Here is a 24,915-nt window from a genome sequence, read left to right as displayed (position 1 = left end):
GAAGCAAGTGGCTACAGTAGCCTTTGGGGAGGAGGTAGAAGTCCCAGGTGGGTGGGACCCCGTCCAACTGACCCTAGTCTCACTAGGAGACAGTGAGATGGTCCCAAACGCCGACTTGCCCTTTAACACTAAGAAATATGGGCAAGTGGTGACCGTCAATGGGAAGAAGGTAGAGGCTCTTAGAGACACAGGAGCCAGCGTGACTGCAGTGCGGCAGCACCTGGTATCTCAAGAGCAGGTCGTACCCCATGCCTATTGTCGGGTTGTCAATGTTGACAACCCAGAGAGTCATTGTCCAATGTCTCAAGTTTCCTTTGAGTGGGGGGGGGTCTCTGGTACTCTGCAAGTCGCTGTGAGAACTGCCATGCCTGTAGACTGTCTCCTAGGGAATGATTTGGAGAGCTCCCCTTGGGAAAAGGTGGAGAAGACAGCTCACCTGCGGATGGTGGGTTTACCTGATTGGGCGTGCGTGACCACCCGGTCGATGGCAGCCAGTAGGGGTGTTGAAGGGACCCTGGAGCCTGAGGGAGAGGCCCAGGAACCGGCTTTAGGGAGAGGGCGCAGGAGGCACGGGAAACCGGCTCCTAAAGTTCCCACGGCCCAGGAGGAAGCAGACCTTGAGGGGGATGCCCTGGAGCCTACCGGGGAGCAGATAGCCGAACTGGGGGACCTGCCTGAGCTCACCCATTGGCAGCAAGACGGAGGCCCCACCAGGGAGGAATTCTGCAGGGAGCAGAAAGAGTGCCCCTCTCTAGTGGGTATGCGGCAGCAGGCTGCAGCCCAAGCCAATGGTGATCAGTCCGGTACTCACTTAATCTACTGGGAGAACGACCTCCTGTACTCAGAGCCTAAGGTTGCTGAACCTGGGTCAGCCCGTGCGCTGATGGTACCCCAGAAGTTCAGAGCCTTCCTACTGGGGCTGGCTCACGACGTTCCGTTAGCAGGGCATTTGGGGCAGGACAAGACCTTCGAAAGGCTTGTCACCCACTTTTATTGGCCTAAAATGCGCAGGAGTTCTGACACTCACTGCAGGACATGCCAGATTTGCCAGGCAAGTGGCAAGAGTGGAAGGAAGCTGAAGGCTCCACTCAAACCTTTCCCTGTGGTCAGTACCCCATTCCAGCGAGTGGGGATTGACATTGTGGGGCCACTGGACCCCAAGACAGCCATGGGCAACAGGTTTATCCTGGTCTTGGTGGACCATGCCACCCGGTACCTTGAAGCCATCCCTCTGAGGACAGTGACGGCCCCCGTGGTGGGACAGGCACTGATGGGAATTTTCTCACGAGTAGGATTCCCTCTAGAGGTGGTGTCCGACAGGGGGACCAATTTCATATCGAAATATATGAAATCCCTTTGGCAAGAGTGTGGTGTGACATACAAGTTCACCACCCCTTACCATCCCCAAGAAAACGGGTTGGTTGAGAGATTCAACCGAACCCTGAAGGGCATGATTATGGGTCTTGAGGAACCCATGAGGCGTAAGTGGGACGTCCTCTTACCATGCCTTCTCTTTGCGTACCGTGAGGTGCCACAGAAGTCTCTGGGGTTCAGTCCCTTTGATCTTCTGTATGGCCATCCAGTACGAGGACCTCTTAGTCTGGTCAAGGAAGGCTGGGAGCAATCTCCCAGGAAACCTCCCCAGAATGTATATAGTTACATGCTGGCCTTTCGGAACCAGTCTAGGCATTTCAGGCAACTTGCTGAGGCAAATCTGGAAGCCAGCCAGGAGGAAATGAAGCGGTGGTACGACTAGAATGCCACTCTGGTTGAGCTTCAACCTGGTCAAAAGGTATGGGTCCTGGCCCCTGTGGAGCCTTGTGCACTCCAGGACAAGTGGACAGGACTCTTTGAGATTGTGGAGCGCAAGAGTTCTGTCACCTACTTGGTGGACTTGCAGTCTCCTAGGAACCCCTTGAGGGTCCTACATGTCAATCGACTGAAGCCCCACTTGGAGAGGTCCGAAGTGGGCATGCTCTTGGCCACAGATGATGGGACGGAGGAGGAGTCTGAGCCTCTTCCTGACCTCCTGGTAGCCTCCGAGCGAGACGGGTCAGTGGATGGAGTTACCCTCTCACCCACCCTGACCCAAGAGCAACAGGATGACTGCCGCCAGCTGCTGGGGCAGTTTCCTGACCTGTTCTCCCTGGTTTCTGGTATCACAGATTGGTGCGTCTATGATGTGGATACAGGAGACAGCTTACCTGTGAAGCACAAGGTTTACAGGGTAACTGACAGGGTCAGAGCCTGCATCAAAGAGGCGGTCTCAAAGATGCTTGCTCTTGGGGTGGTTGAGTCCTCCAGCAGTCCTTGGGCCAGCCCAGTGGTCTTGGTCCCAAAGGCTGCAGCGCTGGGTGCCACACCCGAACTCCGGTTCTGTGTGGACTACAGAGGACTCAATTCAGTCACGAAAACTGACGCGGACCCCATCCCCAGAGCTGATGAGCTCATCGATCGGTTAGGGGCTGCACGGTACCTCAGCATGTTTGATTTAACGTCTGGGTACTGGCAGATCGCCTTGACTGATGGGGCCAAAGAGAGGTCCACCTTCTCCACACCAGATGGGCATTACCAGTTCCGGGTTATGCCATTTGGGATGAAGAATGCCCCTGCCACCTTCCAGAGGTTGGTCAACCAGGTGTTGGCTGGGCTGACCGAGTTCAGCGCCGCCTACCTGGATGACATCGCAGTGTTCAGTGGCACATGGAAAGAGCACCTGCAACATCTCTGGGAAGTGTTGATGGCACTGCGCAAGGCAGGCCTCACGATCAAGGCAAGCAAGTGTCAGATCGGGCAGGGTTCCGTGATGTACTTGGGACACCAAGTAGGGAGCGGCCAGGTGGCGCCCCTACAACCCAAGATCGAAACCATCCTGGCTTGGGAGCCCCCAAAGACCCAGACGGAGGTGAGGGTCTTTTTAGGACTCACAGGGTACTACAGGAGGTTTGTCAAGGGGTATGGCAGCATCGTTGCCCCCTTGACAGAGCTGACTTCGAAGAAGCAGCCCAGAAAAGTGATATGGACTGACACCTGTCAGAAGGCTTTTGACACCCTGAAAACTGCCATGTGCACGGCGCCCGTGCTCTTGGCTCCTAACTTCTCCAAAGAATTCCTAGTGCAGACAGACGCATCAGAGCATGGTGTAGGGGCTGTTCTCTCACAGATGACTGAGGAGGGCTGGGACCAACCTGTAGCCTTTATTAGTAGGAGGTTACTTCCACGGGAACAAAGGTGGAGTGCGATAGAGCGAGAAGCATTTGCTGTGGTCTGGGCGCTGAAGAAGCTGAGGCCCTACTTGTTTGGGACTCACTTCCGGGTTCAGACCGACCACAGGCCCCTCAGATGGTTGATGCAAATGAGGGGTGAGAACCCAAAACTGTTGAGGTGGTCCATCTCCCTACAGGGTATGGACTTTACAGTGGAGCATCGCCCTGGCACAGATCACGCCAATGCTGACGGTCTGTCCAGGTTTTTCCGCCTTAGTGAAGAGGAACTTCCTGGGGTAGGGTAGTTCCCCCCACATTTCAGCTGGAGGGAACACGTGTTAGACCTGGCACCTTGGCGTGAGTTTCCCTTCCACTTTTTGCTGATGTGCCTCATTGTATTTTGTTGGTGTTAATTGCTCAGGGCACTGTGCCACTACTAATCAGTGCCACAGTGCAAGTGCTCCCTTTGGAAAAGTGTATACATTGATTGGTGTCCCTGTTTGGCTTATTTGGTTTACTATCAGCCCCTAGTAAAGTGCACCAGGAGTGCCAGGGCTTGTAAATACAAATGCTGCTGGTGGGCTTGCAGCACTGGTTGTGCCACCCACAGAAGCGGCCTAGTACAATGTGTCTAGGGTCTGCCACTGCAGAACCTGCGCGCGGTATGGTACTGTCGCGCTGATTGCGCAAGTGCACCTACTTGCCAGTCCCCAAACCTTCACTTAACTACATATTAGTCACCCCTCTGGTAGGCCCATGGGCAGGGTGCATTGTAGGTATAAGGTAGGACATGCCCTGATGTGTGTGGCATGTCCTAATCGTGAATTACAGCCATTTTCGTTTTTCACTATTGAAGGCTACCTGCTCTCCATAGGCCAGAATGGGCTGCTGAAATTACTACACGCTGTAATCCCAGTGGACTCATAGAGCATGGTAGAAAGTCAAGTTTAGTATGCCTGAACTCAGAATAATAAAATACTTCTTTTAGTAAAGTTTATTTTAATATCCTGTGTTTGTAAATACTACTTTTAGAAAGTTTGTATTTACTGACCTGGCCATTTCAGTCCGCCTCTGCTGTGTGTGTGTGTTCTGCCTAGTAAAAGTAAAGGAGCAGGGCTGGGGAATTCCAGGAGACAGGCTGGCTGCCAGGTGGTGGGTAGAGAGATTACACCAGGATGGGTGGGAGGAGTACACCTTTAACTCTGAATAGACCTGTGCTCTGCCACCACAATGCCGGCTCCGCCCCCTGTGGAGCGGCTGAATGCTCTTTCCTTTCAGCAGCAGGGCAGAGACGAGTCACCACAACAAAGTGCTCCAAAACTGGACTGAGTCAGGCCCAGGCCCCCTGGCGACAAAGAACAAAAGAATTGTGCTATAAAAGAAGGAGCCCTGCTCTTAAGAAATCAGATCCTGTTTGCGCCAAGAAGAAACTCTGCCCGAAGAGAAGGACCTGGGAAAGCTGCATGGAGGACTACTGTCTCTGACCTGTGAGACTGGCCTGTGGTGGGTGCCTTGCTGCAAGAAGGAGAGGAGGAAAAGACTTGAGAAGAAAAGACTTTTGATCAACTTGTGCTTTAAACAATCTCCAAGGGCTTGCTGGTGAAATTGCCCCCTGAACTGCGCCCCAGGAACAGTGGGCGCTACCTTTCCCCAAGAAGAAGAGAAGCTGCTGGAGGCGATCCGGTAACGCTGACCCCAGAGGACCTGTGTGCCCCTCATCTGAGCACCGCGACGTCTGCCACCGGGGCTACTGCGAGCACCGCAAAGACCTGTCCACCTGGTCCAAGCACCGCAAGCAACTGCCCCCCGAGCCGTAGCTCGCACCGCAAAGAAGAGACTGACTAGGCTCCGAGCGCCGAGCCTCTGCGACCCCCCTGGCCGTGGAAGCCCTGTAAGGACCTTCGAATCACTGCGCGTCCTCTGAGTGAAGCCGGCAGCGCGACGCGCTGAAGAAATTGCCCCCGAGCTGCCCCTCCTGCTTCTGACCTCTGGTGCGAGCCCGGAAGCCTAGAAGTGCCCCACGAAGCATCGCCATCCACTAACCTCAAGGGACAGCAGCGGGACGTGGGACACCCCTCACGGACTTCTGGAGCCGCCAGGAACTTTGCCCTTCAAGAATTTAAGGTACTGTGTGCAGCGCGCTGAAGTACGACCCGTCCGTTGCTTTGTTCGGGCCGTACTGGCACTTTAGACCTGCTACGCTGTTCACGCGTGAAGCGTGAACTTTTGCAACCTTCGTAGCAGCTGTGCGAGGCGACCCAGAAAGGTACGAACCGTACTCCATTTAAAGTATAGGACGTTGCTCACGCGAGAAGCGTGAGGTTTTGAAAGAGGCGTACCGAACGTGTACGACACGTACCTACGAAGGTACGGTCCGTACGGTTCACGTCCCGAGTACGCGTGCTCACGCGAGAAGCGTGGGAAACGGCAAGGCACGTCCAAAACTTTGTACGGAGCGTACTAGAGGCGCTACGAAGCGCACAGACACCCCAAGAGAGCTATTTTAAGTAGAACATTGCCATTTTTACATCTGTGGACTGCCTAAAAGCATTGAAAGTAACTGGAACCTTATTTAAAGAGAGAAGACTGTATTTGAAGCCTGCATAAGAGATTTATATAAAGAACTTTATTTTCATAAATACAGCCTTGTGTCTCTGTGTGGTGGGGTGGTGATTATTGTGTGGGATATCTTGAACGCTTAACCTAATGCCCTCTGGAATCTAGCCTGACTGCTCGCGCCACGTTACCTAGAGGGGGAGCAGGGGTTATTTTTAAAGAGGTAATACTATGCCCTGACTTAGAGGAAAGGGTCCCTGCTTGTCGCAAGTGCATACCTGCGCCAACCAGAGACCCCGGATTCTAACAGGAAACCTACCAATACCACACATTTCTGAAAACTAGACATCCGGGGGATTCCAGGGAGGTATGGCTTGCGTGGATCCCCAAAATTTCCGTTTTGGGCCCTTGCCTGTCGCGTGTACTTGGGCCTCCCACACGAGTGAGGCACCATTTTTATCGGGAGACCCGGGGGAACGCTGGGTGGTAGGAAATTTGTGTCAGCCTGGTGATGCCACAACTTTCCCACACAAAAATGTGTGAAAAATGATTTTTTCAGCTAAAATTGAGGGTTGCAGGGGATTCTGGGTAAGGAAACGTTGGGGGATCCACGCAAGCCATACCTCCCTGGAATCCCCCGGATGTCTAGTTTTCAGAAATGTATAGGTTTGCTAGGTTTTCCTAGGTGCCAGCAGAGCTACGGTTAAAAAACGACAGCTAGGCACTTTGCCAAAAAAGGGTCCTTTTTTTTTTGCACTGTGAAATTGTGGTGTGTCCACGTTGCGTTTTGTGCCGTTTCATGTTGCGGGAACTAGGCCTACCCGTGCAAGTGAGGTACCATTGTTCTCGGAAGACTTTGGGGAATGCGGGGTGGGTGGAAATTTGTGGATCCATGCAGATTCCAGAACTTTCCACCACAGAAATGTGAGGAAAATGTGTTTTCTTTTACAATTTTTTAGGTTTGCAAGGGATTCTGGGTAACATAACCTGGTGGGAGGCAGTCGAGTCACCCCATCCTGGATTACCCTGGGTGTCTAGTTTTAAAAAATGTATAGGTGTGCTAGGTTTCCCTAGGTGCCGGCAGAGCTAGGGTTCAGAAACTACAGCTAGGCACTTTGCAAATAAGGGTAATTTTTCATTGCGAAAATGTGGTGTGTTCACGTTGCGTTTTGAGCCGTTTCCTGTTGTGGGCACTATGCCTACCCACACAAGTGAGGTACCATTTTTATCGGGAGACTTCGTGTAATTCAGATTTATAAAGCAACTGCTATTACCTATTGACTTTCAATGCATTTCTGCCTTCCAAATGAAAGACAATGTGTAAAAAAGAAGTCATTTTGAAAAAGAACCGATAATTCTCATGCTAGTATGAGTGTTCCCAATTTCGAAAATGTGCAAATATCTACTGTTTCTAAACTCTATATTTTGTTCTCATTTCAGAAATACATAGGTGTCTTTCATACAGATATTTCCATGTATACATTTTCCCAGAATAATTGCTATGTACCTGGTACATAATAAAAAACCATTGCAAGTCGCTGCTCAGTTTTTGGCTCTGGGTTCGTGGTGAACCTAAAAGTCCTATATATCCCCACAACCAGTAAGGTCCGGCGGATGTAACGGTATATTGCTTTCAAAGAGCTGTCATAATTAGAATAAGTTACAGGTGAAAACGTTGACACAAAAGGCTGTTTTTTTCAACTGAATTTCAATTTTTCCTACATTTAACTATTAGTTTCTATAAGGAAACCTTGAAGGATCTACACAAATGACCCCTTGCTGAATTCAGAATTTTGTCTACTTTACAAACATGTATAGCTTTCCAGGATCCATTATTGCTTTCATACCCATTTCTGCCATTAACTGCAATGAGGTTGAAAGCTCAAAAAATAGCAAAAATAGGCTATGTCCCAGAAAAATGCCAAAACCGTGTAAAAAAAATTGGTTTTCTGACAAAAGTCTGTCATTCCCTAAAACTTTGGAAAAAGGTGATTTCAGCCCCACAAACCCTTTTTGATACCATTTGCAAGGAAAAACCCAGACGCTTTCATTTGCAGCACTTTTCTCTCATTTTTCCCCCAAAACCCAAAATGTAGCTGTTTTTTGGCCAATTTCTGGGCCCCCCTCCAGGGGAATCCACAAACCCTGGGAACCTTTTGAATCCCCATGATGTTGGAAGACAAGGACGCACATTTGGCGTGGATACCTTATGTGGTCACAAAGTTACAGGGGCCTAAGCGCAAACTACCCCAAATAGCCAAAAAAAGGCTTAGCACAGGGGGGGGGAGGCCTAGCAGCAAAGGGGTTAAGATATTGCTGCTAGTGACACAACTTTGCAATATTTGCAGAAATTATTTTTGATAAAAAGAAAATCTCCTTTCGAGGGAGTTAGGTGTTCCGCTCCCAAACTAAGAAAGAAATGGTCTAGCCATATGTATTACACTTCAGTACAAACTAATCAAGAAGTCACATTTTTAACCTGTAAGCCCAAAATGTTAAATGCAAAACTATGAATTAAGGATAAGCAGTTGCGATGCAGAGAGGTTGCGCATGTAAGCCACTAGTATTTGGAGCGCTCATTGCAGTAACTTGCCAGAGGTAATAGGTCAATCCAACTTAAAACCAGTCTTCTCTAAAATATCTATGTTTAGCAACAAAAAGAAACAGAAAAATTAAAATATCAACAAGTCCTGCATCATAGACCAGGGATGTCCAACCTCTAGGTCCACAAGTGCGGATCAATGCCACATTTACAGGATGTCCACTGACTACAAATATTGTCGAGTGAGATTCATTGCATGAGATCCACAAAATGTGACATGCATCCAGCGTTCCCGGACCAGTGCTGGACAGCATTCTTAGTCGGCCACTCGCTAGATCTTCTAAGAGTATTGTTGCTACTTTACCAATACAATGTTAACATTGTCAGTTACAACCCAAGTTGGCCATCAGTGAGAAGTGCCCTGCTGACTTCTTACTTGTGCTCCAGACTTCAACTGCAGCTGTGCTCGAGTCTTCTCATTTTGTTCGATCTCTTTGACGATCTCAGCAGCTGTAATAACAAATATCTTCAGTTAATGTGGAAACACATAGGTTCAAAACACAAGAGAAACATTGATCACAGCAAATAAAGAACAAATTCGGGTCCGAGGAGACAGATGGATAGATCATGCAACAGAGTGGCTCAGTGGACGGGAAGTTAAGAGGTTGTCAGGAACACGCCCACCACAGTGATTACTCAAAGCAGAACAGGAGCAAGAGCGCAAGTACCCAAAGACAAGGTCCAAACAGCAAAAACAGAAAGGCATTATAAAAATAAGGAACAACCTAAAAGCACAGTGGGAGAAACAGAAAGCGTTGGGCAAGTGGGGACAGTGGTAGTTATGGAAGAGGTAGCGGCTTATGGTGATCAGGAGTGGTAGAGGTGCCGCAAACATTTTCAGAGATTTTGGCTTGTCCTAGGACAAAAAATGTGCAAATCCCTTTGCATGGTCACAGCACAGCAAATCTCAAAGCCTTCGAGGATGCACTCTGGTTTTCAACATACGCATAACTCTGGCTGCTGTAGATAACACTGTACACTTGGGATGTGGAAACGTTTCTAACGCAGCAGTTCTTAACCTTTTGACATCTGTGGACCACCACTGAATCTCTACTGTAAGGCAGAGACCCCCACATAAGCAATTTCTATAATTTGAACCTCAAACGAATACAAAAAATATAAAAAACAAGTATACATCAAACAAATCAAAAAATTATTAAATATATCATTTAATTCAGGATGAAATAAGTGACATGTCGTTTTACCTCTAAAACATCAATATTCAACATTCTAGCATATCACTCTTTTATTGCTCCTAATGCATGCTCTCTTTTTTGTTTGTGCATATGACTGCTTCAATTGCGGCCTCCGAATGTCCTTACTATAGGTCGTTTGCAGTAATTGCACGGCTTCCAAAATCGAGATAAGGATGCCAACTTAATTTTTAGCTTCCAATTTCCTTCACATTTACAGAAAGATTTAAAGCTTTCTATTTTCAATTTAGTCTTTTTATTATGTATATGTACTGTCTTAATCTGCTATTACTATTTAATTTTCTAGGCAACGGACCCCTTAGGTAGGTGTCGTGGACCCCCAGTGGTCGGGGACCACAGGACAAGAACCGCTGCTCTAGGGAACAACAGTAGATATCTGTTTGGAACGAAGAGTTGAAAGAGGCTGACTCTAGTAAGGTAGGTCATCAATCTGTGGGGCAGGAGCCACTGTATAAGGCAGGGGTCTCCAACGAGTAGCTCGGGAGCTACTGGTAGCTCGCCAGAACCTTCAAAGTAGCTCTCTGAGGTGAAGTCAAGCCCAGTATCAATTTCAGAGTAGGTGCCTAATAAAGAAGGCAGCACTGATCATCTCAAGATGCTAAGAGTGACAGCCAGACAAACTTATCACAGTAACTCATACTAACACTCAAACGCACACTATGCCAGCTTATAGAACCTGCTACATGACAGTCTGTATCCAATCTCAATATAATTAAGCCACAAGGAGATTGACCATGTTACAGTCCCTCCTTTATCAGTCACAACATGTGTGTGAACAGTGCACCATCAAAACAGTATGGCAGCAGTAGCCTGAGCTGTAATCAGTGCTGACCCACCAAAAGTGCAGGACTGCAGGAGTCAGAGTGAAAATGTGTCAGTTAGATGCATGATCAGCTCAAGACCTGAGGAGTACAGGGTATGATCCAGACCTGAGAAAATTAAGAGATTCATCAACATTTATGTGTGTGCCCATAATAAACACTATTACTTCCTGAAACTATGCCTGGTGCCAAGAACCGCCAAATATATATGCCAGCCCCATCATAAGAGTGTTATATTTGGCATATTTGTGTCCTTTCTTGACATAATAGTGCCAATGGCATAATTATGGTCATCCTTGACTATTTTAGTATTTTTGGTCTAGTTGTGGTATGCTGGCAGCCATCATAGACCTACTCTGAGCATGACTGGCCTATATGTACCTATTCCTGTCATATTAATGGTCATGAGGCATAGCGTGTGAACGGGGGAAGATGCAGAACGCTTTGGCATGGAGGGTAAAAAACTGCATCTGCAACTTTACAAGTGTCACTGATGCCACACTCGTTTCAGAACCATTCAAGTCAATGTGTCCTGACAAAGGGCACAAATAAATATAATTGGAATGTTTGCTATGTTAAATGAATGTTAAGTTGTGTCACACACACAAAATATTACTGAGATGAAAAATAGCATCAAACATCAGAAATTCGTGTGATGATTTCTTTATTCAATCCCTTGCTTTAATCTCTTAATGCAGCCAACGTGTTTTGCGCACGCTGCGCTTCTTCAGGGTCTATATACAACACTTTATCCTCTCGTGCACCATCCGTTTATGTATAATGATCTTCTGTGGTTGGATTATTTAAATTTCAAATTTATTTTTTTGAATGAAATATAGTAGATTCTCACATCATGTACGCTGTAAATTATTTGTTGTACTCTCAAGGTCATCTTTGTCCTTTCCTTATATACCTATTTTCTAAATTTCCTCAGGTTTCTGGTATTTGTTGCAGTCATTTTAGCTAGGCTGAGGTGGGTTTTGGTAGCTCCTGGTATTTCTATGTTCCTCTATCCAGAGTAGAACATGGTGGCTGCTTGGTTAAGAAGGCAAATGATCTACAAAAAACCCTTAAGAAGAACGTGTGTGTTCAGAGGAGATAAGTGAATTAGAACACTATTTCTGTCAATTTAAACTACATGCTACCAACACAGTGCATTAATGCTGATACCAGGCTTAATGATAGAATGAACTAAGTAGTGCACTACTGCAGTCTAAAAACAAACCAATATTCCAGTGAGGGTGTGGAGATTAGACAGGTCTGATTTCACTTCCAGGGACTGTGCAATACATGGAGAATAAAACCGATACATAACTATAGAGATGGGTAGAAAAGAAAAGTCAGTGATAGCTGTACAAGCTCAAATTGTCAAATGAAAGAATAATGCTAATTGTAAGAACCCTCATACTCAAAGTTACTGGCACAGCATAGTTGTCTGCAGGGTTGGACTGGGACACAGAATAGGCCGGGCACTAAATAAAAGTGGCCCTCATTAAAGAATTAGGCTACTGAAAAAGTGGCACATTGTTGCAAATGGGGGCGTTTGTTTTTTAACCTGTAAAGACATGCTGGCTAAGTGTTTTGCAAAGTGAGGAACACTTCGTGGATTTGAGCTTTCCACAGGCAATGTTTGTGTAATATTTAGGAAATCAACAGCACATCAAGAGCCAAAACGCCGGCCCACACACCGTACGCTAGGCGCTGTCCGATTGCGCTACAGGCCAGGCCAACCCAGGCTATCAGCAACAAAATAATTTCCACAGTCACTAACTTAGTATTGTCTTTGGGAATTTTGCAATAGTACATGCAAGCGCAAATAAAGCAAAGACCCTGGGATCAGTAGTAGGTGGATGAACCGAATGCGGGAATGTACCACTGGAGGAATTACAACACAAACTAAAAACCCCAGGGGGTAATAAGAAGGGGGTGCATAGGAATTAGGGGCCTATGATGAGAAGGTGTTGGCCTTTGGAGACACGATCTAGACTCTCCCTGGTGTTTGCAAGGAGGCTCTTTGAGTAGTAAACAGGGCAGGCACCTAATGAGAGCTTGTCAAGAAAGGAGGTTATGCTTTTTAGGTCTCGCCTAGCGTTGCAACGCATGCGCTGCTCGCTCGGCGAGACATATAGTTAGAGAGGAGATTTAGAGGAGATTTCAGAAGGGGGCTCGAAGCCCCGCCCCTCATTTTCATTGGCTGGCATCACCGTTTATGCTAAACGGTGGCCTGCCATTGGAAATGAGTTTTTTTTGTTGCTGACCTTTCCCCTTTCCGTCCGGCCCATCAAAGCAATTTCTTATCTTTAGGGGGCCATCTGTTTTCACTCAGCCGCATGTTTATTTTTGCATCGCGCTTTCACTTAAAGTGAAAGTGAAAGTGCGATGCAAATATAAACAAGCGGCTGCCTTTGTATCGAGAACACTTCTATTTTTAGGTTTCCAATAGGTTGATGGGTTTTTGTTGTTTCAAGCCTTTACATTGTTTTAGTGTTTTCATACACGTATTTATTTTAGTTTTGAGCATTTCCCTGTGTTTTGTTTTTCGGCTTGGGTTTTTTTTCTATGTATTTGTGAGTGTTCTCTTTTAAACAATTCCTTTATTTTGTAGTGATTTCTGTTTCAATGTTGTATTTTTCCTTTCTGTGTCTTCTGCTGTAGTTTTTTCCAGTAGTTTTGAGGGAGTTTACATAGGACATTCCTTTGAGAACGATTAATCTGTTTTTGTCTTTTCGCAAGGGCTCCTGTAACGAACCTTATCTCGCTCATTCTGGAAAGCCAAGGGTACCACATATTAGCTGGCTGTGGTAAGACTTCCTCAGAAGGGTCAATGTGTAGAAGTAGATATGTCACAGTTTTCTCCGCTCACCGTGACACCGTCCCCCTCTGTCCACGCTCCCTGAGCTGCCCTTGCAGCGGCATTCCACCCCTTTGACCATAGCCTGACTCCTGCCTCTTGGTTCTCCGCTCGCACATTCTCCTCTCTCTAACGTTCTTCTGTTCTTCTCTCTCATGTCCTCTTGCCTCGTTCATCTGCTTCTCCCCTCTCGGTGCCATCTTCCTCTTCTCACTCAATCATACCTTGCTTTCATCCTGCCTCTGCCACTACTTGTAGCTCTCCACGCTTCGCTTCCTCTACACTGCTATCTCCCTCCATCCTCTGGTTTGTCCTCTTCCTCCCACCCAACTTTCTCGGTCTCCTCTCGTCGTGTATCCCCCTCTTTGTGCATCTCGTCATGTTTTCCCTCTCTTCTCCAGCTCCTCCTTCCCTCTCTCTCTCTCTCCCTCCACACTCTTCTTATAAACATGTCTCCACCTCAAGGTCTTCTCTTTTCTCGCACCCTCTTCCTTCTCTAAAGCCTCATTTCCTCTCTTCGTTTCACCCCATTCTTCTCCCGCTTGTTCCTTTCTCATTCCCACGAGCCCCTTCTTCTCACTCACTCTCTCTTTACCCCTCTCTCTCCCGTGGTTCTCAATATGTCCCTACCTGGCCCCTTCTCCATTAATCCTATTTTTCTTTCTCCTCCCCTACTTCCTGCCTCCCCTTTCTCTTCTCCCTAGACCTCCTCTCCGCCGTAATTTCTCTCCTGTTTCCTCTTCCACTCCTTCCTCTCCTACGGATTACCCTCTTCCTTCTGCCCCTTCTCATTCTCTCGCTTCTCTTCCTATTTCTTCTCTCCCCTCTTTCCCTCTCTCCTCAATGTCTCCGGTTTCTCTCCCTCTTGCCTTCTCCCAGGTCCCTTTTCCCCTACCCCCTCATGGTTTCAAAGGAAAAAAACCAATGCTCTGTGTGGAGAAAAGGTCCAGATTTCTGCTCTGATGTCAGCAGACCTTTGCACCAGGCCACGGGGTTGTTCGTGGCCGCCTATATTACAGGTGCAGTGGGTGTGAGTGCATGTGTTATGGTGCTAGTGTGGCTGCCGGACACTTGTTTATTTCCTGTCTACTATTCGATTTTTACCCCTGCCTTTTGCCCAAGAGTGCTTAAATTGAATTATTTCTTGTTACTTTCTGAAATAAAACTAGGCTTTTTTTTATAATTAAAAAAAAAATCTGTGGGGTAGGAGGCTGAGTGTGAGGACCTTTGACCCTTACCAGGCTCCAGCTAGTGATTCTGAGTGGAAGTGAGTGAACACAGAAGTCGCAGAACAGACCCTCTGGAGACCCGGTGGGCGTCGAGGGGGATGGGAGGAGGCGGGCACAGGTCTGGTTCCTTTTAAGAAGGGCTGTGCTCTAATTCACACTCACCTGCACCCTCGTTCATTAAGGTTTGGCGTAACCTTCTGACGGGGGGTGGTGTGGTGTGATGTGTGTGTGTCCGTCCTCCCTACCCTTTAGTGGGATGTATGAATTGATTCCCAATGATTGCAATGTACACAGTTCGCACACCTTTGCATTCCTTTGTGCTGGACTGTCTCAGTTTTCTTTTTGCTTGTCAATAATTCCTTTGATGTTTCAGGATCGTTGAAATGCAAAAATAGGTTTACAGGGCTTTAAGTGGGATGATAAAACTGGGGGTTCTCTCAAAGGGGCGTGGCTAATGCAATTAAGGGCATGGCTTAATAACACCTAATCTAAAAATGTGTGCTTAGGATAGTGTGCCACGCGACTTGTCTTGCATTTACGCGAGTTTAAGCTATTGGCATTCTAAACGCTTTTTATTTATGTCCCGGATAAAGTGCGGGGAGCCCCTGGCAGGGCGGCATTGGCACTGCCGAGCTGGGCGCAACACTCAAGACGCTCTCCAGTGAGTCACCCAACACACTTTTTTTTTTACTTTAATAAGCGCGGCGCCGTCTTCACCGACACCGCGCTATGCAATGCAATAGGTGTTGCTTTTGGTATTGTAAATAACAGTGCCTTTTAATTTTTTTTAAAGACATTGCCATTTACAATTTCCATAGCTCAAAATAATGTCATTGCGAGACCTATTGCATTGTAAATGCTTGTTTGGGAATGGCCTCGAAGGTCAAATCACAGTAGGAAAATCATTTCCATTAATAAGTTAGAAAATGGGAGCATGTGGAAGTAGTGAGGACAATCCTGTGCAATACTAACACCAAAGAATGAGGGGTGTGGATGAGGAAGGGATGTGTGCATGTTTTCACCTTTGCGTGCATCATTGTGTGATTGGGTATGCACTGGTTGTGTCTTGGCATATAATACGATGATGTCATGGCTTGAAAATGATGATGGTTCTGGGATTTCATTTGCATATCATAGCTGTGAGAAGGCAAGGGACTTCTACTGTACTATGCTGCTGAGAAAGTTGGTATGGGACTATTTAGAGGCAATAGGGGCAACTCTAGGGCTATCTGCCAAAAAGTATCTGCCATCTAGTCTGGACCCTATACGAACCTATGCTGAGCCCAGCAGAACTAACCTAGAAAGCAGATGAAAGAGAAACCTCCATGATTCCCTGGAGGGAGAACCCGCTCGCTACACAGTCAGAGTTGTTTCAAACTATAGTCTGAATCTCTGTATTCAAGGAAAGAAGTGAGGGTGATATAGGCTGTCAGTCAGACTCTCCACAGTGGCATTACTGGACATATGAGTTTATTAGACATAAGATGGCATATCATTACATTACTGTGCTTAAGATGACCAAAAACTGAAAGAACAAGTTACTTACCTTCGGTAACGATGTATCTGTAAGAAACATTAGTTAGTTAGATTCCTCACCTTAGAATATCCCCAGGCGTCAGACTGGATCCGGAAGATTTTTCGTCAGCAATACCCCTTGCGCGTCGCTAGGCGTCGTCTGCGGCTCCGCGTCCGTCGTCGGCGTCGTGCGCCGGAATGACGTCGTCGGAGTACTTAGACGCCGCCCTCGCGCGCTGACGTCAGTTCTTGTACATAGCCTTCCGCGCCAGGAACGCAGAGCCATGCAAAGACCGACACTGGTGCCAAAAATAAAATCTAGGGGCCTGAAAAGGATAACCTTAACCCTAGATGTCAGTTCGCAGAACGGGGAGGATGGGTGGGTCGGTGAGGAATCTAACTAACTAATGTTTCTTACAGATACATCGTTACCGAAGGTAAGTAACTTGTTCATCTGAAAGAAACACGTTAGTTAGATTCCTCACCTTAGAAAAGATACCCAAGCAATACCATCCCCGGTGGTGGGTCTGCGAACCAAGATCACACCAGAAAGTCCTGGAGGACAGAACGGCCAAAGAAGCCATCCCTCCGGACTTGGCTGTCAAGGCAATAATGCCTGGCAAACGTGTGTAGCGAAGCCCACGTCGCCGCCTGACAGATGTCCTGCAAAGGGACTCCCCGTCCCAAGGCAGTAGTAGCCGCTGTGGCCCGAGTAGAATGGGCGCGCAACCCAACAGGAGGGTCCTTGTTTGCCAAAGAGTAACAAATTTTGATGCACAAAACGACCCACCGAGAGATGGTCCGTTTGTGCACAGCTTTCCCCTTCTTAGCACCCACGTATCCAACGAAAAGTTGGTCGTCCACCCGGAACTGCTTTGTGCGGTCCAGATAAAAGGAGAGCGCACGTTTTGGGTCCAGACGGTGGAGCCTCTCTTCCTCTTTGGAAGGATGCGGAGGCGGAAAGAAGGTGGGCAAGGTGACAGACTGCCCAAGATGAAATGGAGTCACCACTTTCGGAAGAAAGGAGGGACGAGGCCGAAGGACAACCTTGTCCGGATGAACAGACAGAAAAGGAGGCTTTGAAGATAAAGCCTGGAGCTCACTCACCCGTCTAGCCGAGGTGATGGCTACCAGAAAAGCAGTCTTAAGAGTCAGAAGACGAAGAGGACAATTGAGAAGAGGCTCGAAGGGAGCGCACATCAGGAATGTCAAGACCAGATTCAAGTCCCACTGAGGCATTACAAAAGGGACAGGAGGGAACGTGTGAGTAATGCCTTTTAGAAAGCGTGTAACCACAGGGGACTTGAAAAGAGAAGGCTGATCAGGAAGCCGCAAGAAGGCAGAGATGGCAGCAAGATAACCTTTCAGGGTGCCCAGGGCAGAGCCCTGCCGGGCCAGAGAAAGAAGAAAGAGGAGAACCTCAGAAAGAGGGGCGGAAAGGGGATCCACAGCCTTTGCTGTGCACCATGCCACAAATTTGTTCCACCGGCAGGCGTATACCGTCTTTGTGGAGGGACGCCTGGCTGCCAGAATGATATCACAGACTTCAGGAGGCAAGTCAAATGGCATCAACTGCCGCCGCTCAATCTCCACGCATGGAGGTGGAGGCTGGACAGGTTCGGGTGGAGGACCGTCCCCTGCTGCTGCGACAGAAGATCCTCCCGAAGGGGCAGACGTATCGGGGGATCGGTCAACATACTGAGTAGCTCGGGATACCAGTATCTTCGTGCCCAATCCGGAGCCACCAAGATGACTTGGGCCCGGTCGTGCCTGATCTTCTTCAGCACTCTGGGCAGAATTGGAATAGGCGGAAAGGCGTACAACAGACCGCAACTCCACTCGTGACGAAAAGCGTCGCCGAACGAGTGCCGCCTTGGAAATTCCAACGCGCAGAACTGCTGACATTGCGCGTTCTCTTCGGTGGCGAATAGATCTAACCAAGGCTCTCCCCACTGCTGAAAGAGACCATGCGCCACTTCGGAGTTCAGACGCCATTCGTGATCCATCATGCATCGGCGGCTGAGTTCGTCCGCCCTGGCGTTCAGAGAGCCCGCCAGATGTTGAACCACTAGGGTGACGCCCTGGTGTTCCAGCCACGTCCAGAGGCGCAGAGCCTCCTGACAAAGGGTCCACGACCCCACCCCGCCCTGTTTGTTGCAATACCACATGGCGGTGGTGTTGTCCGTGAACACCTGCACGACACTGCCCCTGACAGAGGGAAGGAAGGCTTTCAGTGCAAGTCGGATCGCCCTCAACTCCAACAGGTTGATGTGGAGACGAGACTCCGCCGGAGACCAGAGGCCTCTGATCTCCGCCTCTCCCATATGGCCACCCCATCCCAGGAGGGACGCATCCGTCACTACAACATGCTCCGGTTGGGGAAGGGAGAGGCTCCTGCCCATGACCCAATCGCGGTCCGTGAGCCACCACTGCAACTGCTGTGCAGTGCCCTCCGAGATCAAGACATGGTCGGACAGGTTGCCATGATGCTGGGCCCACTGAAACTTCAGGTCCCACTGCAGAGCCCGCATGCGCCGCCTGGCGTGATGCACTAGTAGGATGCAGGAGGCCATCAGCCCCAGAAGCCGCAACACTGGCCTGACCGAAACCCAGGATAGAGGCCGAAAGATGGGAATCAGGGCCTGTATATCCCGAACCCGCTGTTCCGGTGGATAGACCCGGAACTGCGCCGAACCGAGAACCGCTCCGATGAAGAGGAGCTTCTGAGAGGGACTCAGGTGTGACTTCGGCACGTTGATGGAAAACCCCAGCAAATGCAGGAGATCCGCCGTAGTCTGGAGGTGGGAGACGACTGTCTGGGGCGAGCCCGCCTTCAACAACCAGTCGTCGAGATAGGGGAAGACTGGAACCCCTGATCTGCGCAGATGAGCTGCGACCACCGCCATCACCTTCGTGAACACCCGAGGGGCACTGGTGAGGCCGAAGGGGAGCACGGTAAACTGAAAGTGCTCTTGGCCCACCGTGAACCGCAGGTAACGCCGGTGGGCTGGCAGGACGGGGATGTGGAAATAAGCGTCCTGCAAGTCCAACGCTACCATCCAGTCTCCGGGGTCTAGGGCAGCTAGAACCTGAGCCAAAGTCAACATCTTGAACCTTTCCTTCCGGAGGAAGGCATTGACGTTCCGAAGGTCCAAGATAGGGCGGAGGCCCCCTTTGCCCTTCTTGGGAACCAGAAAGTAGTGGGAATAACAACCACGACCTACTTCTGGGCTCGGAACGCGCTCGACGGCCCCCTTGGCCAAGAGGGCGGAAACCTCCTCGTGGAGAAGATGCAAATGATCCCCCGAGATACGGTGGTGCTGCGGTGGCATGGCTGGAGGGGTCGTCTCGAAGGGGAGGGAGTAGCCCCTTCGGACGATTTGCAGCACCCACCTGTCCGATGTGATGGACCGCCAGTGGAGCAGGTGATGGCGAACTCTGCCGCCCACTGGCGTGGAATGGGCCTGAAAGCTCGGACTAGGAAGGCTTTGAGGCGGATGCTGCCGGGGTGGATGTGGGCTGACCTCGTCGTCCTCCAGATCCGCCTCGGCGGAAACCACGTCCGCGACCGCGCGCAGGTTGGTTCTGCGGCTGGTGGCTAGGCGCACGTGAGGAGGCACCCCTTCCTTGGCCACGAAAGGGGCGAAAAGCGGAAGATTGCGACCGCGGGGCCGAGAGGCCCAAGGACTTGGCCGTAGCCCGGGAGTCCTTAAAGCGGTTCAGCGCACTGTCCGTCTTCTCGCCAAACAGGCGAGTGCCATCAAACGGCATGTCCATGAGAGTGCTCTGGACATCGCCGGAAAACGACGTGGACCGCAGCCAGGCGTGACGTCGAAGCGCCACAGTGGTGGAAATGGCCCTACCCAGCGAGTCCATGGTGTCAAGCCCACAACATATGGCATGTCGCGCGGCATCCCTCCCATCGGCCAGAGCCTGGGTAAGTCGTGTCCGGACCTCCTCCGGACACAGGGGCAGCGCGTCCTCCACCGCATCCCACAGAGAGTGGGAATAACGGTCCAAGAGACAAGCGGTGTTCAAAGACCGCAGGCCCAAACTAAGGGATGAGAACAGTTTCTTGCCAAACTGCTCCAGTCTCTTGGAATCCTGGTCCGGCGGGGCGGTCGGGAAAGAGGATTGGGAGGTGGAGGCCTGGATAACCAGGCTCTCAGGGGTAGGGTGTTGGGACAGAAAACTGGGGTCGCCCGGAGCAGGGCGGTGGCGCCTGGCAACGTTCCTGTCCACAGGAGGAACTGTGGAGGGCTTGGACCAGGTGCCCTGGAGAACGTCAGTGAGGGCTTCATTGAACGGCAGCAGAGGCTCAGTGGAGCCTGCTGCAGACTGAAGCACCTCAGTGAGGACGTTCGTCCTCACAGCCACTGCAGGTAGCTCGAGCCCAAGGGCTGCGGCCGCCTTGCGCAGCACCACGGAGAAAGCAGCACCCTCCTCCGAAGCCACAGTCGGAGGAGAGATGAACCCAGTGTCTGGCGAGGTATCCAGACCACTGGCCTCCCCCAGTTCATCTGCCCAGTCCTGGGACAGTTGGGCCTGATGGGCCATAGGATCCTCGGATCCCTCCCAGTAGTCCCCATCATCCGACTCCTGGTGTAGAGGAGAAAGTAACGGAGCCGGGCGGTAGACAAAATGTGTCTCTAGCGGTGTCGATCTCGGCGTCCATCGACGCCGGACCGGCGCCGGGCCTGGACCGGGACTAAACTGGGGCACGGCGTCGAGCGGAGTCGACGTCGGTGTCGGGGGTGGAACCGGAGTCCACGCCGGTGGAGGAGTGACAAGGTTGACCGGCGTCGACGGGGACTCGAGAACGGGTCCCTCGGGCGCTTGCGGCGTCGAGGCCGGAGCCGTCAACGGCGCCGGGGCCGGAGCCGCCGGCTGGCAAGGCAACCCAGTCGGGTCAGCGGTCGCGTTAGTCCCAGGGACCGGAGGGTATGGGGACGGACGCGGCGCCTGCGGCTCCGCCGGAGCCGCGGGGGTGGAACCACCCTGACCCTCGACCGAGTCGCGCGACCGGCGAGGGGAGTCCGAAGAGCGATGTCGTCTCTTGGACTTCTTGGAATGCTTCGACTTACCCGAAGACTTTGATCCCGACGACCGATGGTGACGTCGGCTGCGGCTCCGCGACCGATCCTTGGACCTCATCCTGGACCGGGATCGAGAGGCGCGCGGTGCCGAGTGGCGAATCTCGAGAAGCTTACGGGACCGCTCCCGTCTAGCCTTCGAGGTCAGGGCCTTACAGTCCGAGCACGACTCCGCGTCATGGTCGAGGCCCAAACAGTACAGGCACCGGCGGTGATGGTCCGTAACCGACATCAATCGGCTACAGTCCGTACAGGCTTTAAACCCAGGCATCCTACCGGCACCGGTGTCGATAGACAGGATCAAAAAGGATCAAAAAGTTAGTCAAAAATTGACTAAAGGGGTAGCTCTCCCGGATCTGCGCTTACTGGTGCGGAAAAAAGAAGAACTGACGTCAGCGCGCGAGGGCGGCGTCTAAGTACTCCGACGACGTCATTCCGGCGCACGACGCCGACGACGGACGCGGAGCCGCAGACGACGCCTAGCGACGCGCAAGGGGTATTGCTGACGAAAAATCTTCCGGATCCAGTCTGACGCCTGGGGATATTCTAAGGTGAGGAATCTAACTAACGTGTTTCTTTCAGATATGATGGTATCACTAACATATGATATGTCAGTCCTTTTTGAAGTCTCAACCATTCCCCCTCTGCATAACTGGAGCATGGCAGCATCTATATTCTCAAAGTAATATCTGCATTTGGGTTATTTGATGCTGAGGAACACATTTTGGGGAGCTGCCTGCAATTATTAAGTGCGAGAGTAAAAGACTATAGTGGATCTGCCCCTTTTGATCTGGCAAAAGTCAATCTATATGTTGCCTGTCTAAAATGTACATGTGAACTTTGTTCCCTCCCAAGTGGCACCTCAAGGCTAATATTAGTCACTTATACTTTTTAATATATGTGAACTCCAACCGGATTATATGATTTCGGCTTCAATTTTCTATGTATAGAGAAACCATGGAGGCCTCCCTCAAGCTTAGGAAGCTGGGGTTCAACAGATTAAACTGCTGCAGTTGTTTGGTGGCCATCGGCTACCACACATGAACAAATCCACCTAATCTAAACTGAGATAATAAAGAGATAAAGGTCTTTCATTGCAAAGATGAGCTAGATTGTAAAGAGGCCTTTAACAAATTCACTGCATCCTTGACTTTTGTGTATGAAAACCCAATTCTACAGTCGTGCATGGCATGAAATAGAAATGCCAGCATCTGTAAAGCGCCCAGCTACCTCCGGAGAAGTGTCTTGCGCTGGGGGCCGTCGGGAAGATTAAGCAAGCTATTGCCCAAAGTCACAAGGTGCTGGGCTAACCTGCCGCCGGCACCGGGGATCGAACCATGAGCCCCCGTGTTCCGGAGTCAGCCGCCCTAGCAGCTGCACCACACCCCTTCCCTCTTGCATGTCTAAAGTTCATCACACTAAATGATCATTAATCCAAAAGAGTCACTAATGAGCAGGTTTTTTATTTTTTTTATTTTTTTAATTAAATGCAGTTTGGTTTCTTCTCTTCTAAAAACATGCCACTTGCTGGTGCATTTTTCTACAGATGTGTGCTACTGCACGGCTAGTTAGCCCTCCATGACAATACTTTTTCGCACCATACATTCTCTATCTTATTTCTTATTTCATGTAATACAATCTGTAACAGTTCTAAAATACCAGAGTAATTCCTTGAGTTGGGGAAATTGATATAATTAAGCCATTAAGTATCCTTTAATACTGCTGCCAGATGGATGTGAAGTATTTGTTTGTAAATATAATTAATTAAAAACATTACGGGTGATAGGTCAGTCCACCCATTTCAATGATATAAGGCAATTTCTTATTCTTATGTAGCAATTCTTCTAAATCAGACACACCTTCTCTGTCACAGTCAAAGCTGTCCTCTCCAGAGGAACTTTGCTAGTATACTTACCCTATATACCCTAGTGCATGTTAGTGAGTGGTACGTTATTTATAATAAAAAAAAAAGTAAAATGCACTTCACAACTGAAAATATGTGGTTGTATTATACAATTTCCCATGTGCCTGTCTGATGTTTCAACATATGATCCACCTAACCTATCAGGTCAGTAGTTCTATATAATTTATTCATCCAACTTGCAGACAGCCGTCAATAGGGATGGGATTCTTGCCGGAGTTCATTCATTTCCAGAAATAACCTTGGGATAACCGGGCATAACCATTGCCACTGATGTTATTTGGAATTTCAAAGGCGTGGATCACTGTGGTGTTGATAATACCCGTCATCTAGAGTAAAATATTGGCTGCTATGTTGATACAACATCACGGTTCATTAATATCTTGAAAGCCCTCCAACATTTTCAGGCCACCTCTGGGTTCCCCGTTATGCATGGCAAATCCTACCCCCATTGTCTGTTTATAATCTACTTATCTAGGCAAGATATTAATGTTCTGGTTCAATCAAGATCTTTTTTGACACAGTCACACTCTAAAACATTTACCATCAACAATGTGAAAATTAACTATAGCTTGCACATGATACATAACAATGTTAATACAGTTTGTGAGTTCTGTTCATACCTTGTTGACATGTGGTACAGGGGACATAACATATGATCTGTTAGGTGTGTATTAAACCATGCACCCCAAGATGGTGTTTGTGCTTCATATGAATAGCGGAAAACTACAAAATCATCAGACGGAATGAAATTCACAATCGAAGCCTCGTCCACCCTAAAGGCAGAGCGGTCGATCTCAATTATGAAAACCATGATTGTGAAGTCTTGCACGCCAAGCTTCAGTTCCTGAACTCTCACTTTCAAAAGCTTCTTAGCAAAAAGAAAAAAAAAAATCACACTTTTAGGCACATTTAGGGTCTGCATTCAATTTCTCTAAAAGATACAGTTTGTGGCAGAGCCTCTATCACCACACGTTTTCTTAGAAATCCACTTCACGGAACAAAATACATTTCTAAGAAAATTGGAGACAACCTCCTTTGTATGAAAAATATTGCTACTTGCAAGTTCTAAACTCTCTATAGTATGACGATGAACACAGATAAAGAAATGTTGCCTATATTTGAAATTGATTTCTAAAAATATTAGTCATTAGTAACGTTGTCATGCCGACGTTGTCATGAACACTTTCCCCTCATTTTCGAAAATGGCAGTCTGATGTTTCAGAAAAACAATAGCACATGCTAAAAAAAAATTTGAAAAGCTTGCACTGAGGGTAAAGTATACGTATATTTTAGAAAAGTGCAAATGGGTGTTTGGGAATAAAACAGGATTGTTAACCTAAACACAGAGAAAAAGATTTCAAAGCAAGATGAACGTACTTAAATACAGTGATAAACTAATTCTTGGCGACAAACGTTGCTTATTTAAAATATATAGAAGTGATCTCAGAGTGATAGTTTATGCTAAACTGAGGACACTCAGTGCTAATATTTCCTCAAAGCCAGAAGGCCCTCAGGGCCATATGTAGGTGGGCTAATACCGGTCGGTAACGGCCGAAAATCGGTAAATTTTCCGTTACCGACCGGTATTTAGCCCTTTGAGATGTAGGAGGCTGGATTGAAGGATTCGGTAATTTACCGATTCAGTATTTTAAGAAATCGGTAAAATACCGAATCGGTAAATTACCGAATCCTTGAATCCTATGTAGGGAGCACTCAAGTGAGTGCATTTTTGGTTTAAGGATTCGTTATTTACCACCAACTACAAGTTGATGGTAAATACCGAATACCTTTTCAAAAGCAATATTGTGCTTTTTTAAAAGTGCCATGTGGCAGACATACATGCCCTTAGGGCATGTATGTGTGCCACATGTGCACACATGCACGATTCAGGGGTGCATCAGGGT

The 24,915-nt window shown here is 48.8% G+C and overlaps 1 protein-coding gene across 3 annotated transcripts in view; it reads right to left on the bottom strand.

The window, feature by feature from the left end:
• RAD18 (RAD18 E3 ubiquitin protein ligase) overlaps positions 1-24,915 on the bottom strand; it is a 588,315-nt gene that overhangs the window by 284,118 nt on the left and 279,282 nt on the right. For all 3 annotated transcript variants that reach the window (XM_085624487.1, XM_085624486.1, XM_085624485.1), the window contains exon 8: positions 8,741-8,814. In XM_085624487.1, the coding sequence (XP_085480613.1) occupies positions 8,741-8,814 (74 nt within the window). The remainder of the gene's footprint in view (positions 1-8,740; positions 8,815-24,915) is intronic.

Source organism: Triturus cristatus, chromosome 9 (assembly GCF_964204655.1).
Source record: "Triturus cristatus chromosome 9, aTriCri1.1, whole genome shotgun sequence".
In the NCBI taxonomy this organism is placed as follows: Eukaryota; Metazoa; Chordata; class Amphibia; order Caudata; family Salamandridae; genus Triturus; species Triturus cristatus.
The sequence above is the reverse complement of the archived record's forward strand: the minus strand, read 5'-3'. Positions and strand labels throughout refer to the sequence as shown.